The sequence below is a fragment of the Cupressus sempervirens genome, chromosome 2, assembly GCF_028749045.1.
Source record: "Cupressus sempervirens isolate cs-2001-9-10 chromosome 2, ASM2874904v1, whole genome shotgun sequence".
NCBI lineage: Eukaryota > Viridiplantae > Streptophyta > Pinopsida > Cupressales > Cupressaceae > Cupressus > Cupressus sempervirens.
In genome coordinates, this window is record NC_143119.1 from 736,768,571 (window position 1) to 736,783,535 (window position 14,965).

At 33.1% G+C, this 14,965-nt stretch overlaps 2 protein-coding genes across 3 annotated transcripts; both read right to left on the minus strand.

Annotated features, from left to right (window-relative positions):
- Window positions 1-320: 320 nt before the first annotated feature.
- LOC149575486 (wall-associated receptor kinase 1-like) lies at window positions 321-7,573 on the minus strand. Its single transcript, XM_089816044.1, has 4 exons — window positions 6,584-7,573; window positions 6,312-6,491; window positions 5,897-6,213; window positions 321-1,217 (listed from the first exon to the last, which is right to left on the minus strand). Exons 1-4 carry the CDS (start codon window positions 7,503-7,505, stop codon window positions 474-476), a joined length of 2,163 nt encoding a protein of 720 aa, XP_089672170.1. The 5' UTR covers window positions 7,506-7,573; the 3' UTR covers window positions 321-473.
- LOC149575487 (uncharacterized) lies at window positions 1,169-5,428 on the minus strand. Of its 2 annotated transcripts, none has more exons than XM_089815228.1 (2): window positions 5,070-5,428; window positions 1,169-2,059 (listed from the first exon to the last, which is right to left on the minus strand). In XM_089815228.1, the coding sequence occupies exons 1-2, from the start codon at window positions 5,367-5,369 to the stop codon at window positions 1,991-1,993; spliced, it is 369 nt and encodes a 122-aa protein (XP_089671354.1). In that variant the 5' UTR covers window positions 5,370-5,428; the 3' UTR covers window positions 1,169-1,990. The 2 variants fall into 2 exon arrangements, with proteins under 2 accessions (XP_089671354.1, XP_089671355.1); XM_089815229.1 differs by lacking the exon at window positions 1,169-2,059 and adding an exon at window positions 2,471-2,996 and having other exon boundaries at window positions 5,075-5,423.
- Window positions 7,574-14,965: the final 7,392 nt, after the last annotated feature.

Sequence of the window (14,965 nt, forward strand, 5' to 3'; positions counted from 1 at the left end):
TAGTGGAGGAAATAATATTTTTTCCAACGTTTGTGAGAAAATTTAGTGGGGAGGATGAGTGAGAAACTTTCAATGTAGTCCGTCTCTTGAACGACATTGACATCTTTAACTTCGTCACGGGATTAGGGAAAGGACGAAACCTCCACAAGAATTCTCCGAACATTAATTGTTGTCAACGATGAGAGCGGATGTGCCGCGTGAGAAAGGGTTGAATTTATTTGTTTCCAGCTCTGTGCGGAGAATGGAAAATATGTGAGAAGGCATAATCTAGTGGATCGATGCTCGTGCTTATGCAACATATGACTTGTACTCTTTGAATAATAGCATATAAAATGATGAAATAGTTTTGCATTAAATCTCATGGTTAAATAGGGTACAACTAGTACAAACATAATGGGTAGAGTCTAAAAGTAATGTCCAGAAGGGAAGCATCTTACAGACTTATAACATGATTATGATTTCCTTTTTCTTTCTCATTCAGACAGGGTCGACATCTGGACCATTGCAGTGGATGGCTCCTCTGACGCACTTCCAATTGCAAATGGAAAAGTGTAACTTCTGAATCTATATGACATTTGTGACGCTTCTCTAAAAACACTTGTCTGTTCAAATGTTTCTTCGTCACAGATTACATTCATTCTTTTGCCGCCTCTTATCCAAACAAGTTGCTCCAGCACCTCTTTCATTGATGGTCTCCTCCTCCTTTCTAAATGAAGACATTGTCTTGCTATTCTCGCTATATCTTCCATTTCTTGTAGGTTGTTGTCTTCTAATACTTTACTATCTAAAATTTCCGTGAGACGATTATTGTTGAGTCTAGACAGAAAAAGACTAGATAAACTCATCTCGTTGCTGTCTCTTTTTTCAGAAATGGGCTCCAGACCTGTTAAAAGTTCAACCAGAACTACACCGAAACTGTACACATCACTCTTTTCGGTGAGTTGATATGTTTGGAAGTACTCTGGATCTAAGTAACCCCATGTTCCCTTTATATTACAAGTAGTCACATGTGTGTCATTGGAAGCGGTGATAAGACGAGAAATACCAAAGTCTGCAACTTTAGGAGAGAGTTTCTCATTCAAAAGAATATTACATGATTTTATGTCGCGGTGGAAAATGGGTTGTGATGAATTAAAAACAGCAGCACCAAGAATACAAAAAACAGAGCTTAAAAACAGAGCAGCAAAACTCAAACATATCAAAGAGCTATAAAGTTTCTTCATGTTATTACAGCTGAGAGGAATGCTCTATTTATAGAGCTCATACATATTTCTAGAGGGTTCTTGAGAAGCTTCAAGAAAGGAAGCACTCTAGAGATTTCTACATAATTTTAAATTCAAATTTTGCACAAAGAGAGAGGCTCCAAGAAGCAAGTAGAAAGTTCTGAACTGTGCATTAAATGCCCAGCTACTATAATAAACATTATTTTTAACACCCCCCCATAATGTTTATTTGGAGAGAGTAGGAACATCTTTGAGCTGCAATAGATCTCTAAATTTCGTAGATTTTACGATAGACAATGCTTTTGTAAATATATCAGCAAGTTGATCTTCTGTTCCGCAAAATTGAAGCTCCACCTCTTGTCTTTCAATTAGATCTCGAACAAAATGATGATGCACTTCTATATGCTTGGACCTTGCATGATATACCGAATTTTTTGCTAGCTTGATAGTACTTTGATTATCACAAAATATTGTTGTTGGAGAGTCTTGTGGATGATGCAATTCTTCAAGTAACCTCCTAAGCCATAATGCTTCTTGAGATGCCTTTGATAAACCAATATATTCAGCTTCTGTAGATGAGAGTGACACTGTTGATTGCTTCTTGCTACTCCACGAAATCGGTCCCGATCCAAGATGGAAGATATATCTTGAAGTTGACTTTCTATCATCAATGTCACCTGCATAATCAGAATCTGTATATCCAACTAAAGTAGGTTCTCCTCCATATTTGTATTCAATGCCAAGCTGGTAAGTACCCTTAATATATCTTAATATTCTTTTAGCCGCTTTCCAGTGTTCAATGTGTGGATCTGCCATGTATCTCGATACAATACCAACTGCATATGCAATATTTGGTCTAGTTATAGTAAGATACAAAAGATTTCCAACAAGCTGCCTATATAATTTTCCATCCACTTTCTTTTGAGTAGAGTTAGCACCTAACTTTACTCCTATTTCACATGGTGTATTACATGGTTTACAATCACTCATATTGAATTTTTTAAGTACATCAAGAGCATATTTAGTTTGAGAGAGCATGATTCTTCCTTCTTCTTGCCATACTTGCATACCCAAAAAATAGTGCATTAGTCCTAAATCAGTTATTTCGAAAGCTTGTTTGAGTTGATTTTTAGTTATCTCAATATCATGTGCGTGATTTCCTGTAATAATCAAGTCATCCACATACAATACAATGATAACAACCTTATTATCACAATATTTTACATACACATCTGGATTAGCATTACTTCTTTTAAATCCAACTTCTAGGAAGTACTTATTAATTTTTGAGTACCATTCCCTTGGTGCTTGTTTGAGACCATAGAGTGATTTTCTTAATCTACACACCAAATTCTCTTCTCCATACTTAATAAATCCTGGTGGTTGTTGCATATAAATTTCTTCTTTTAAGTCACCATGCAAAAATGCACTTTTTACATCCATTTGAAAAATTTTCCAACCAAACTTTGCAGCTAAAGCAACTATTGTACGAATGGAAGTCATCTTAGCTACTGGAGCAAAGGTTTCAGTATAGTCTATACCTTCTTCTTGTGAGAAACCTTTAGCCACTAACCTTGCTTTGTATTTTTCAATAGCTCCATCTGATGTGAATTTGGTTCTATAGGTCCACTTGCAACCAACCACATTTTTGCCTTCTGGAAGTGTTGTTAGTTCCCATGTTCCATTCTTCATCAAAGAATTGTATTCTTCTTGCATAGCTGCTTCCCATTCTTCTTTTCCTTTTGCTTCTTCATATGTGTTTGGAGTGTCAACCTGCATCACCTTAGTCATAAGAGCATAGTTAGCAAATATATATCTAGGACCTTCTTGATAAATTTCTTTGATGCTTCTAAATTTCTTTGGATTTTCATTATCACTTTCTTGAGTCTCATCCCATGTAGTGGTTTGCACACCTTGACTTTGACTATTGGTAGAAGTAGAATTTTCTTCATCAATCAAAATTGGAAAGAAAGATAATGTTGGAGAATTATCATTCTTAACATCTTCATCAAACCATACATTTCTTTTAATATAGATTTCATTAGTTCTAGGATTGTATAACCTATATCCTTTCGATTCCTCACTATATCCAACCATTGTGCATTTCTCGCTTTTCCTTTCAAGTTTGCTCCTCCTTTCATCAGGAATGTGAGCATATGCTTTACAACCAAAAATTCTAAAATGAGATACTGTAGGCTTTCTTCCACTCCATGCCTCTTCTGGTGTTATGTTCAAAACTGCCTTAGTAGGTGTTCTATTCAAGATATATACGGCAGTATGAACTGCTTCAGCCCAAAATTTAGCTTCTAGATTTCTAGAATGAAGCATGCACCTAGCCATTTCTATTATAGTTCTATTTTTCTTTTCAGCAACACCATTTTGTTGGGGTGAATAAGAGACAGTTGATTCCTTTTTAATGCCATGTTCTTTACAAAAATCTAAAAGAGCTTTATTCATGTATTCAGTCCCTCTATCAGTTCTTAGTATCTTTAAGTACTTTCCACTTTGTTTTTCAGTCAAAGCTTTAAACTCTTTAAACTTTTGAAACACTTCATCTTTCTTTTGTAGAAAATACACCCAAATTCTTCTACTATAATCATCTATAAAAGTGAGGGCATAACTTGATCCTCCAATTGATGATGTTTTGAAAGGACCCATTACATCACTATGGACTAAATGTAGAGAAGTTTTTGCTCTCCATGATTTACCTTGAGGGAAACTTTCCACATGTTGTTTTCCCATTGCACATCCTTCACACACCTTAGGGCTTAATGATATCTTTGGCAGCCCATGCACCATTTGTAATTTCTCCATAAGCTTGAGACTTTGAAAATTGATGTGCCCCAAACACTCATGCCATAACCTGCTCATATCATCATATTGAGCAATAGCACACATATGTTTATCTCCACATTTAGAAGTAAATTCTTGAAATTTATATAATCCATTCTCCATTTTACCAATTGCAATGACTCTATAATTATCATTGACATCCTTGATTAAGCACTTATCATTGTAGAATTCTATTTTATGTCCTTGACTTGCAATTTGAGATACTGAAAGTAGATTTGTTTTTAATTCAGGGACTAATTTCACATTTTTGAACAAACCATTATCAATTTTGACATTACCAGTCCCTTTAACTTCTAAAGCACTATTATCCCCCAAATATATTTTTTCTATATTATTTTCACTTATTGATTCAAATTGATTCTCATTATGAGACATGTGTTGTGTAGCACCAGAATCAATAACCCAATCTTCTTTGAAAGTATTATTTTCTTTAAGTGCAACACAAAATGCATTTCTTTTAGAATCTCCTAATTTTTGATAATTATTTACTTTCTTTTCTACATCTCTTTTCTTCTTGAAACATTCATTTGCCTTATGACCCATTTTACCACAATAATGACATTTCCATTTACTTCTATTATGATCTATATATGAAATACTCTTATTTTCATTCTTCCAATTTCTTTCTTTAGATTCATTTTCTTGTGACTTCTTATAATATTGTTTTCCTTTCATTACAAATGCTTGAGATTCACCATCAAATGATTCTTTTTCTTTAACTTGTCTTTTCTCTTCTTGAACCAACTTAGCACACAATTCTTCTGATTTAATACTTTTTAATTTATCTGCAGTATCTAAACCCCTTATAAATGATTGATAAGATCCTGGAAGACTTTGTAATACAATTTGCACAAAATCTTTATCATCTATATCTTTTCCAAGAGAAGTGAGCTCATTTTTCTTTTCCTTTAACTTACTTAAATGTGAGACTATCTCTTGTGAGCTTGATAATTTCAAATTGTATAATTCAGTTGTGAGAGATAAGATCCATACATCACCTGAATTTTGATATAAATCTTTCAAAATCTCCCAAACTTTGACTCCACTTCTCTCATTACGAACTTCTGGAAAAACTTCTTCTGAAAGTGTAAGCTTGATTAGTGCTGCTGCCCTCTTGTCCCTTTTATCCCAATTATCTTGATCATTTCCTGGATTCGTAGGCCTTTGTTCACTACCAGTCACAATATCATAACAATTTTGAAGGGTTAGAGTGATTTCAACATGAGATACCCAATCATAATAATTTTTTCCATTTAATTTAACTGTAGGCAAAGTCACACCAAGTGATTCCATTGTTAAATTCTCTCCTCTTTTTTTTTTCGGATGAGAATGAAAGATATTTAAGAACTTGAACACCCAAGCTTGAAACTGAAAAAGTCTCACCAATTTGTTGAAGAAAAAAACTTTTCTTTTGCTGCAATATCCTTCCTTTGATGTAGTTTTTTTGTCCCAAACCAAATTGCTGTTCACTCCTTAGTTATAGCCTGCAAATGTAAAGATTCACACAAGAAAAACACATATATTCATTCCAAAAAGCATCATATATTCACAGCCCAAAGAACTGAAAATGCTCTGATACCATGATGAATTAAAAACAGCAGCACAAAGAATACAAAAAACAGAGCTTAAAAACAGAGCAGCAAAACTCAAACATATCAAAGAGCTATAAAGTTTCTTCATGTTATTACAGCTGAGAGGAATGCTCTATTTATAGAGCTCATACATATTTCTAGAGGGTTCTTGAGAAGCTTCAAGAAAGGAAGCACTCTAGAGATTTCTACATAATTTTAAATTCAAATTTTGCACAAAGAGAGAGGCTCCAAGAAGCAAGTAGAAAGTTCTGGACTGTGCATTAAATGCCCAGCTACTATAATAAACATTATTTTTAACAGAACGCCTTTGAACACGGTTCCAAAGCCGCCAGTACCTAATATCATCTCTTTGGAATAATTATTCGAAGCTCTTGCTAATTCTTTCGCAGAAAAAATGCGGAGGCTTTCTCTCCCCACTGTACAAGCCATGTACTCCTGCAATCGTTGAAAATACTTGGCCTCCACAAGTTTCAGTTGGCGTTTCCTTAGCCACCAAACCAAAAGGGATGCTGCTAAAGAGACGACCACAAATGAAGTGACAGATCCTGTGTGTTTTGTCAGATCAGATGTTGAAAGAAAATATGATTATCTTATATTTGTCAAAATAATACAGCTACTCGTAATCTATTAAACATGTCCTCACCTATGATGGCAGGAAAGACAAGGCTATTTGAGCTTGTGGAGATGCAGCCTGTCCCATTTGTATAGCCATCTCCCACATACCCTTTTGAACAAGAGCAATTGTAGGAACCTGCCAAATTATGGTATATTCCTCCTCTCTCCTCAACAACGCACTCATTCCTATGTCTACATTCGTCTATATCTGATCATTCATTATCGAATTTGTTAAAGAGCTTTCACGTTTGAAAGATAAATTGTTATAGAAGAGAAACTAACAACGGATTTAATTAATACCTGTGCAATCAGTGCCATTGGAATAACCGTTTCCTTGATATTCAGGGAGACATTTGCATACGTACCCACCTACTGAAGGCGAGTCAAGGCATTCTGCGTTGATGGAGCAAGAATAATCTGGGCTTGCTTTGACCGTGGCACAATCTTGTTCCCCAATACCCCAGTTGAGGCGGAGACCATAATAAGCCTTTAGGCCATTCCCCCAAAAGAGGTTTGTTTCATTGTCAACCACGGTGAAGGTGGAGGGATCCATTATTGTGGACAAGCCACAAGCAGCCGTAACACCGGAGCTACCATTGGGACTTACACCTGCCGTGAAATTAATCCACCCCCAGTTAACTGGGAGATTAATTTCACAACAACCATACTTACAGTATAGTTGTTCACTTAGAGAATCAATTGTTCCACATTTTGCCTCGTCGAAACCACTGATATAGTAGCCACCGATTGCTTGGCTGCCGATAACAACAAACCTATTCGAGCTGGAAAACGTGAAACTGCTGATATCTGTTCCAGATCCAGATAAAGTAAATAGGGTTCTATCAATAGTGTTTGAATCACACGAATAGGCCTTGATTAATGAAGAATTTATGACGAGGTGACCCACATAATCGATCTCCATAATCTTGAAATAATCGTAATCTTCAAGAGTACTATCGCTAAAAGTTTCATTTTGAACACAAGTAGAATTACATATAGAAGATCTAAAGAACAAAGCAGGCATCCCAGTATCTTCATCCTTGCGACATGTGATCTTAAAATCAGGGTGTCCACAATGAGGATTGCTGATCCAGAATGGGTAGCTCACATTCACCGAACCGCACTTTTCAGGAACACATTTCGCACCAGTAAAATCCACCAAAGTGGCACAAATTAGAAAGCGAACCAGAAGTCCCCAGTTTCTTTGGGTTTGTGCCAACATTTTTAACAGTAGTAAAACAGGCTAATTGGACTTGAAATCAATAACAATTAAAGGATACTAGCAAATGAAAGGGCGCAGGAAACAAATAGTAGCCTCCATGGTTGACTGGGCAACAGCAGAATAGTAGTTTCCTATAGTGGGCAGACGTAATTTCGTAGTGACAGTGGTAACACATGGTGGAGTTCGTGGTATTCATATTATTTTTTTATTCTTTGGATTATACGTAGAAGATGACGAGCCACCAGTGTGATGGTACTGGAATTTGGTGAACTATCTGTATAGAAATGGTAAACCTTTAAAATGTAAGTATTTGGTAAAGGTAAGCTGATCTTTGGCGTACGATTCCTTTATTGACTTGATTTTATAGTCAATAGTCACGACTCACGCGGATGTTTAGTTTTTCTCCAAAACAAAATGCAATAAATAATGTCAGTAGGCCCGAGACTTTTAATGTAGTCCGTCTGCTGAACGACATTTACGTCTCTTTCTTTGATTGAGAAAGACGAAGACTTTGCTTTCAAAATCGCTCCATTTAGAAAGTTTCTGCGTACTATGAGGCGATGTCTATGCCAGCATCAAAACGGCATTTTAAAACTGAATTTAAATTTCATATACATTGTATAATTGATTTTGATTTTATTTATTAAAAATGAAAAAGTTTCGTTTTGATGCCGGCATAGACACGGGCGTACTGCGAGGGCTGAGTCGATGAATGCAGCGCGTACTGTATAAATTGCCATTCTCATCAAAGTTGTAAAAATCTCTACTAAATCTGCACAAGATTTGATTGAAAAGGAAAGAAACAGAACTTTCACTTTCACAAAGAATATAAAAAGCAGAGCATTGATATCAAATAACTAATTCATTCGATATTCACTATTCCATCAAATTACATTGAGGAAAACTGCCGTGTCAACGGTTAAGAAAATGCAATTAGGAAGTAAGTAAACTTGAAACGCGACCACGGTTAAGTTTTATAAGAATTGAAAAATCACATTTATTTTGCAGATATGCATCCGTAAATTACGGATCACGCACAAAACTTGAGGTATAAGAACTATTGTTGAGTCAGACTAAAGTTAACACTAATTAAAGAGGTAAAAAAGAGAGATGAAAAGGGGAAAATAGAAAATCAACTGGGAGCAAAACCCCCTTCCAAAAGATTACTCTAGTGGCAGCTATTGTGTTTCAGCGTGCTTCACTCCAAACCGACCTTGCAGAAATTGGAACTTACATTTTCATGAAGATGTTGAAAATACATATATGGAGATTGAATATCCTACAAGTATGTTGGATTTGATTACCATACATGGAGAATGGACTCTGTAGACAAGTACATTTTGGATTTAATTTTCATACATGGAGAATGAAAATTTGTGGGTAATAGGAAGTGGGAAAAAAAATTGAACTATGAATATGTAAGAACTGTCAAATAATAAAAGAGTATTATTGGTCTTGCTCATTCAAATTTTGAACTCCATCATATAGTTTTAGATGAACCATTGGATATTTAGGATAGTCTAAACAAATGTAGAACCACTAACTGCATCAGCGAATACTATGATTGTAGGACCAAAAACCATCTACCCGATCCTCCTTGTTCGTTCAAGAAATCCTAAACCAACTACAACAATGGATCTCATGAGTGTAGAACCTAAAACCATCTAGACAACATGAGTGCTCCAACTCCCCATGCATAATGAGATATAATTCCTTTGAAATTCCACATATCCTCCAAGCGTGTTTGATGCCTCCTCTATTTCTATAAGCTTAGGGTCATTTCCATGTAATGAATCATCTCATAGTGAGATGCTAGCTTAGGACAATAGAAACATCAATACTTTCATTTCCTATAGTCTCTTATTAAGGTCAGTGCAAGAAGTTGGGTCTCACTTCTGGCCAAAAAGTGGAAGTGTTTTTTCTCTTTTTGAAATATTTTGTCAATTGATGCCAAAATTTGAGTCATTTAGAGATTAAATATAAAAAAAATTCAGAAATAAAAATTGTAGTGCCTGGGATCTTCATTCTGAATATGTAATTTATTTGTATACCCATATGATAGATTTATTCTTTTTTTGGTATGGATCTTTAAAAACCACTTTTTCAAAATGTCTGTTTCAGGACCATACCACACTCATGTACGAACACCATAATTTAACACAACTAAATGAATTTTTGCAAATCCTTTTAAATGAAGTTACCTGACAAACCAAAGATTGATAAAGAATATTTTTCTTGAGTTTTTTAATGAATTTTTTTTTAAAATTTTTAATTGACGATTAAGCTAATTTTTAAAAAGTCTCGTGCACGGATGCCATAATTTAATCAAATTTTTTTCTTTCTAATTTTTTAACTTTAAAAGAATTTTGCAAGGATTGATGTCATGTAAATTAATTTACAAAATATGAAAAATAAAAAAAAGTTATTAAAGTTTTAGTGACTGTCACTTTTTAACATTTAAGAGATGGTTTTGATTAATAAATAATGGAAAAATAGAAAATAAACTAATAACACTATAAAATTTACACTTTTAAAATCAGAACAGTAAGACCTATAATGGGTTTTTGTTTTATCAAAAAATTCAATGGGGTCGACCATATAAAAATTATGAAAATCCCTAAAATTGTTGATTAAATGCCTTAAAAAAAATGGTTCATAAAGGCATGGCTTGGTGGGACCAAGCCTATGCCATGCCTTTCCCCAAGGCAAAACCCCATGCAAAAGTTGCGCCCATTCCAAATTCTTGCCAATGTCACAAGAATCAGGCACTCAAATTGTAATTAAAAAATTTGGTGCTCAATTGCATGTTAACTGTTGTAAGAATAAGGTATTTGATTCTTTAAAAATTAGGTACCTTGATTTGTACGTTGCTACCTGATTTTTAAAGAATTGGATACCCAATTTTTAAACAGTTAGGTACCCGATTCTAATATACTGTTGGGCCCCAAAAACTACCCCACAAGATGACTTTCAATGATTGAAATGATTGAATAATAGTTTTGATCTGCAACAACTAATCATATCATAGTTATTGTATTTTTTTGCCTTCTTCTACAATTTGCAAGCTATTGATCCAAATTCAAAACTGGTGCAAAGATGGGATCAAAACAATGAAGAAAGAAGAAAACACAATTTCTAAAAGATGAGGAGATTGCAACAAATAAAGAGAATGACACACAATGTCAACGAGAGAGATGACAAAGAATTAAAGACTTGAACAATGTTTCAAAGGAGAAAGACATTGAGGATACCATGATGGATGAAGAGGCCGAATAAGAGAACCCAATACGAGGAGATTCAATGCACATTCTAGTCAAACATTCAATATAGGTGTGTCTCCAAACCCTCAAATTTTTTCTCATGATGAAATTGGTGATTTTTTAGAAGCAGGGTATGATTTAAATGATTTAGATTTTCTTCATGAGAATAAATTGTCAAATGATCATGCACAACAAATTCCAATGGAAATGCATGCCCCAAAAGAAATACCAAGAAAAATTGAAAATGAGATTCAAATGCCAAATAACAGTGAAAATGAAATGTCAATTGAAAATAAAAATTGCATGAATGTAGACATGGAAACACCAAGTACTAAACAAACATGTCAGAATGATAGTAAAGTGTTTGAATATAATTTTTATGTTCCTAATGATGTGCTAGATAATCTTGAGAGATTGGTTTCATGGAGACAAATTAGGACACATGCTAATAGATTATATAGACTTTTTTTATAATAAGAAATTTGGGTTTCAATGTCAATTGATGTTGCAACTAATTAAAATGTCTAAAATGTGAAAAGTAATGAGAAGGTTAGGAATGTATGCAAAATTCAAGAATAAAAATGAGTCTTTAAAACAAGTTATATCCACTATTGATGTGTCTTTGATGATATCGGAAAGAGAAGTTGCTCTAAAGATAAGAATGTAGTGCAACGAGCAATAAAAATAACTTTAGTTAACAAATTAACAACTGAAAAAAAAATGATTAGCAACATAATTGGATATCTTAATGTGAATTGTAAGATTTTAGAAAGAGCTGTAAAAAGAAGGGTTAACTTTGAATGTGGTCTAGCAAATATTTTGTGGACTTCTAGTGGTAGACTCTCGAGATGTGATATAAAACTTACTAGTGAAGTCAAAAGTTTGGTTGAAATTTTTTTGCATGATCATACAAGAGTATCACCTAATTCAAAAGATGTTTTTGGATTGAGAGTTGGGTCAAAAATACATGATCCACATCCTAAACACCTTTTGGACATGACTCAAACTGAATTGTTTAAAAAAATTGTAGATGATAAGGTATTAACTATTACCATTAGTCAAAGATCTTTTGAAAAGTGTAAACCATGGCATGTAAGGATTAACAAGGAAAGAATCACATGTTGTTGTAAAACTCATGTTCAATTTTGTTACCATTATGATGTATTTCGATCTATACTTGGTACCATGCATAGTAAAGAAATGTTGCAGGAATGTGGTATAAAAATACCACCTCAAACTATAAAAGATTTCATATTAAGTTTGTTTTGTAAGCCACCTAATGATCAATACTTTCTTTTTAATGCATGTCTTTTTGGTACATGTGACATGTGCAGCAATCTTTCTTTGTTAGATAAATGTTTGCATGAAAAGGCTTTGACTAATTTTGGACAACAATTAGTTAATGTAAAAAGATTCAAAACTATTGAATATCCATTGAAGGATGAGAAGATTGGAATAAGGTGTTATCTAGTTAAAGATAAAGTTAGTTGTCATGCATTTATAGATGATTTTAAGAGTGTGATTATACCAAAATATATTAAACACTCTCAATATGCTAGATGGCTTGATGAAATTTTTTGCATATGTAAGAATACATTTCCAATTGGTACTGTACTTTCAATTATTGATTTTGCATAGAACTACACACTTGCACTATAGGATGAGATACAACCACAATATTACAATGCAGTTCAAGTAACAATTTATATTCATAGAGTTTATAGGCATGCACCTGATAGTACAGATGAGGATCGAAAAATATTGAGAGAGCACCATTTCTATATGAATGATAATAAAATTCATTCATTTGAGTTTGTCCAATATTGTTTCAAGGTATTTTATGATAATTTAAAAGAGAGACAAATTCAAATGACAAAACATTGGATATGGTCAGATAATTGTACAGGACAATACAAGAATGCTGGAATGTTCTATTGGTTGAGTAGGACATAGACAAACTAATATCCAACATGTGTGGAGTTTTTTTAGGCTGGACATGGTAAAGGCGAACATGATGGTGCTAGTGCATGTGTGAAGAGAGCTCTTAGTAGAAAGCAATTAAAATTTGAGGAAAAATCTAAATTCAAAAATGCACATGAGATTGTCATATGGTGTAACAAATATTTATACACAGGATCAAGTAAGAAATCTACAATCAAAGATTTCTTCTACCTACTTCAAGAGAAGAATATCTTTTCAAGATATGACTATGATATAATTAGTGGGTCAGCTAAATGACATTCATTTAGGAGTTTAGATTCTAACACTTGGACTATATGGACTAGAGAGCTTGTTTATTTTTGTTAGTTTTGTCTTGTAGGTGAATGGGAAGAATGTGAGAATACAAAATGGGCTGAAGATTGACAACAAAAATAATTAACACCTACTAACACACATTTTCAAGATGATATAGTAAATGAAGGCCAAAATGTTACTTAAATCTTCTTTCCATTTTATCCATTATATGTTGAAAGTGATTGAGTCCTTGAACCATTATGAAACAAATTAGAAATGACCTTGATGGTGTGTGATAATAAAAATAAGCATTATATTTGATTTGAATCAATAATACAACCTCATTTATGTTATTTTGTTTATAAATGTCATCTTGACTCTAAGTGCAAAGTAGAAAACTTAATCCAACTAAAAAATAGACCATTATAAAATTCATTACCCTCTTACATTGTACATGCCTATCATATTCAATAAATCCTTTAACCCCTTCAATGCATTGTAAACTCAATATCCTTCACTATTATAACCCTCAAATCCTTTCAAAATACTAAGAAGTTCTCCAAATGTACTAGTAAATACACATCTTGAGAAAGAAATCTATTGAAAATAAGTTAAAAATAATGATAAAGAATCTTCAAGGTATAAAATCTTAGAGATATGGAAAACTAAATATTCTTTTTCAGTAAACATCAATAAATAAATTATTTTGATCTTTTAAATATACAACAAAAAAGCATCTACTTATGATATTGCGTAGGAAACCCAAATTATTAATACTTGCAAACACAATTATTACAACACATTTCACATCTCATGTCTTAACACCCCAAATATTTCCCTCAAATTTTGGTTTGGTTTTATGAAAAAACAAGTCAATGCAAATATTTGTTCACAACATTAAAAAAAGATACACATTTCACCAAACTATCATGCTCATGCATTGGTGGATTGTAATTTGCATATCTAAACTTAATTATTAATCAATATTTTCTTCACATGACCTTCTTTTAAAAATTTATTTACTCATTCCTGTGTTTTGTCTATGTATGTACCAATTTTTATAGAAGTCCCCTTGTAATGTTTGGAAGTGCCCCATTTATCATAATGATAATTCCATAGATGGCATGTGTCATTCTTGATGGTAATATTTTAACTACAAATTTTTAATAAAAAAATAATGGAACTAGAGAACCAAGAATGATTTATGGAACTAAAGAACCAATAGAGAGATTGCATAGGTCACAACCACAATCTCAAAATATTAAACTAAGTTTTTTCATTACACAAAACATGGAATTCATTTTTTCTTATAAAAAATAAAAATAGAGAGTGGTCAAAATCAACATGCATTATGTGACCAATACTTGATTGACTATTGAAAAAAAAAAAATTAAATATGTGGTACAAGAAAAAGCAATTACACAACTAGAAAAAATAAATGGCAATTTTATAGATGTAAACCAAAACTAATGCAACTTCTAGAATGTAATATGCCAACATGTGATTGGGAAAGTATTAATTCATATTAAGGAAGGCATCTTCAATGATGTTTCTTGTTTTCCTCAATTAATCAATAATCCTCTTTTGATCTATAGAAAGACTATGGAGCTCACACTTTATTCAACTATCATCATAGAATTGGAGAATGGAGATATTATTCCTACTAGCATGGTGTATCATACATCTCATTTATAATCCTTTGTAGAAATTTTCATGATGATAATGATTTTTCATATGTTCATCACACTTCTAGTGTTGATTTAGAAATTGAGAAACTTTAAAACTTTTTTCTACCTAAACATGGGTATACTCCCATGTGATCAAGTTTTTGAGCATTCCATTTCATCTCCATCTATAAATATGACACCTAATTTTATTCACCATGATTTATACATTTCTATAGTTATTGCCCCTTGTGATTCAATACAATGAGATATATATTATTTTCCTAATGCAATTTACTAA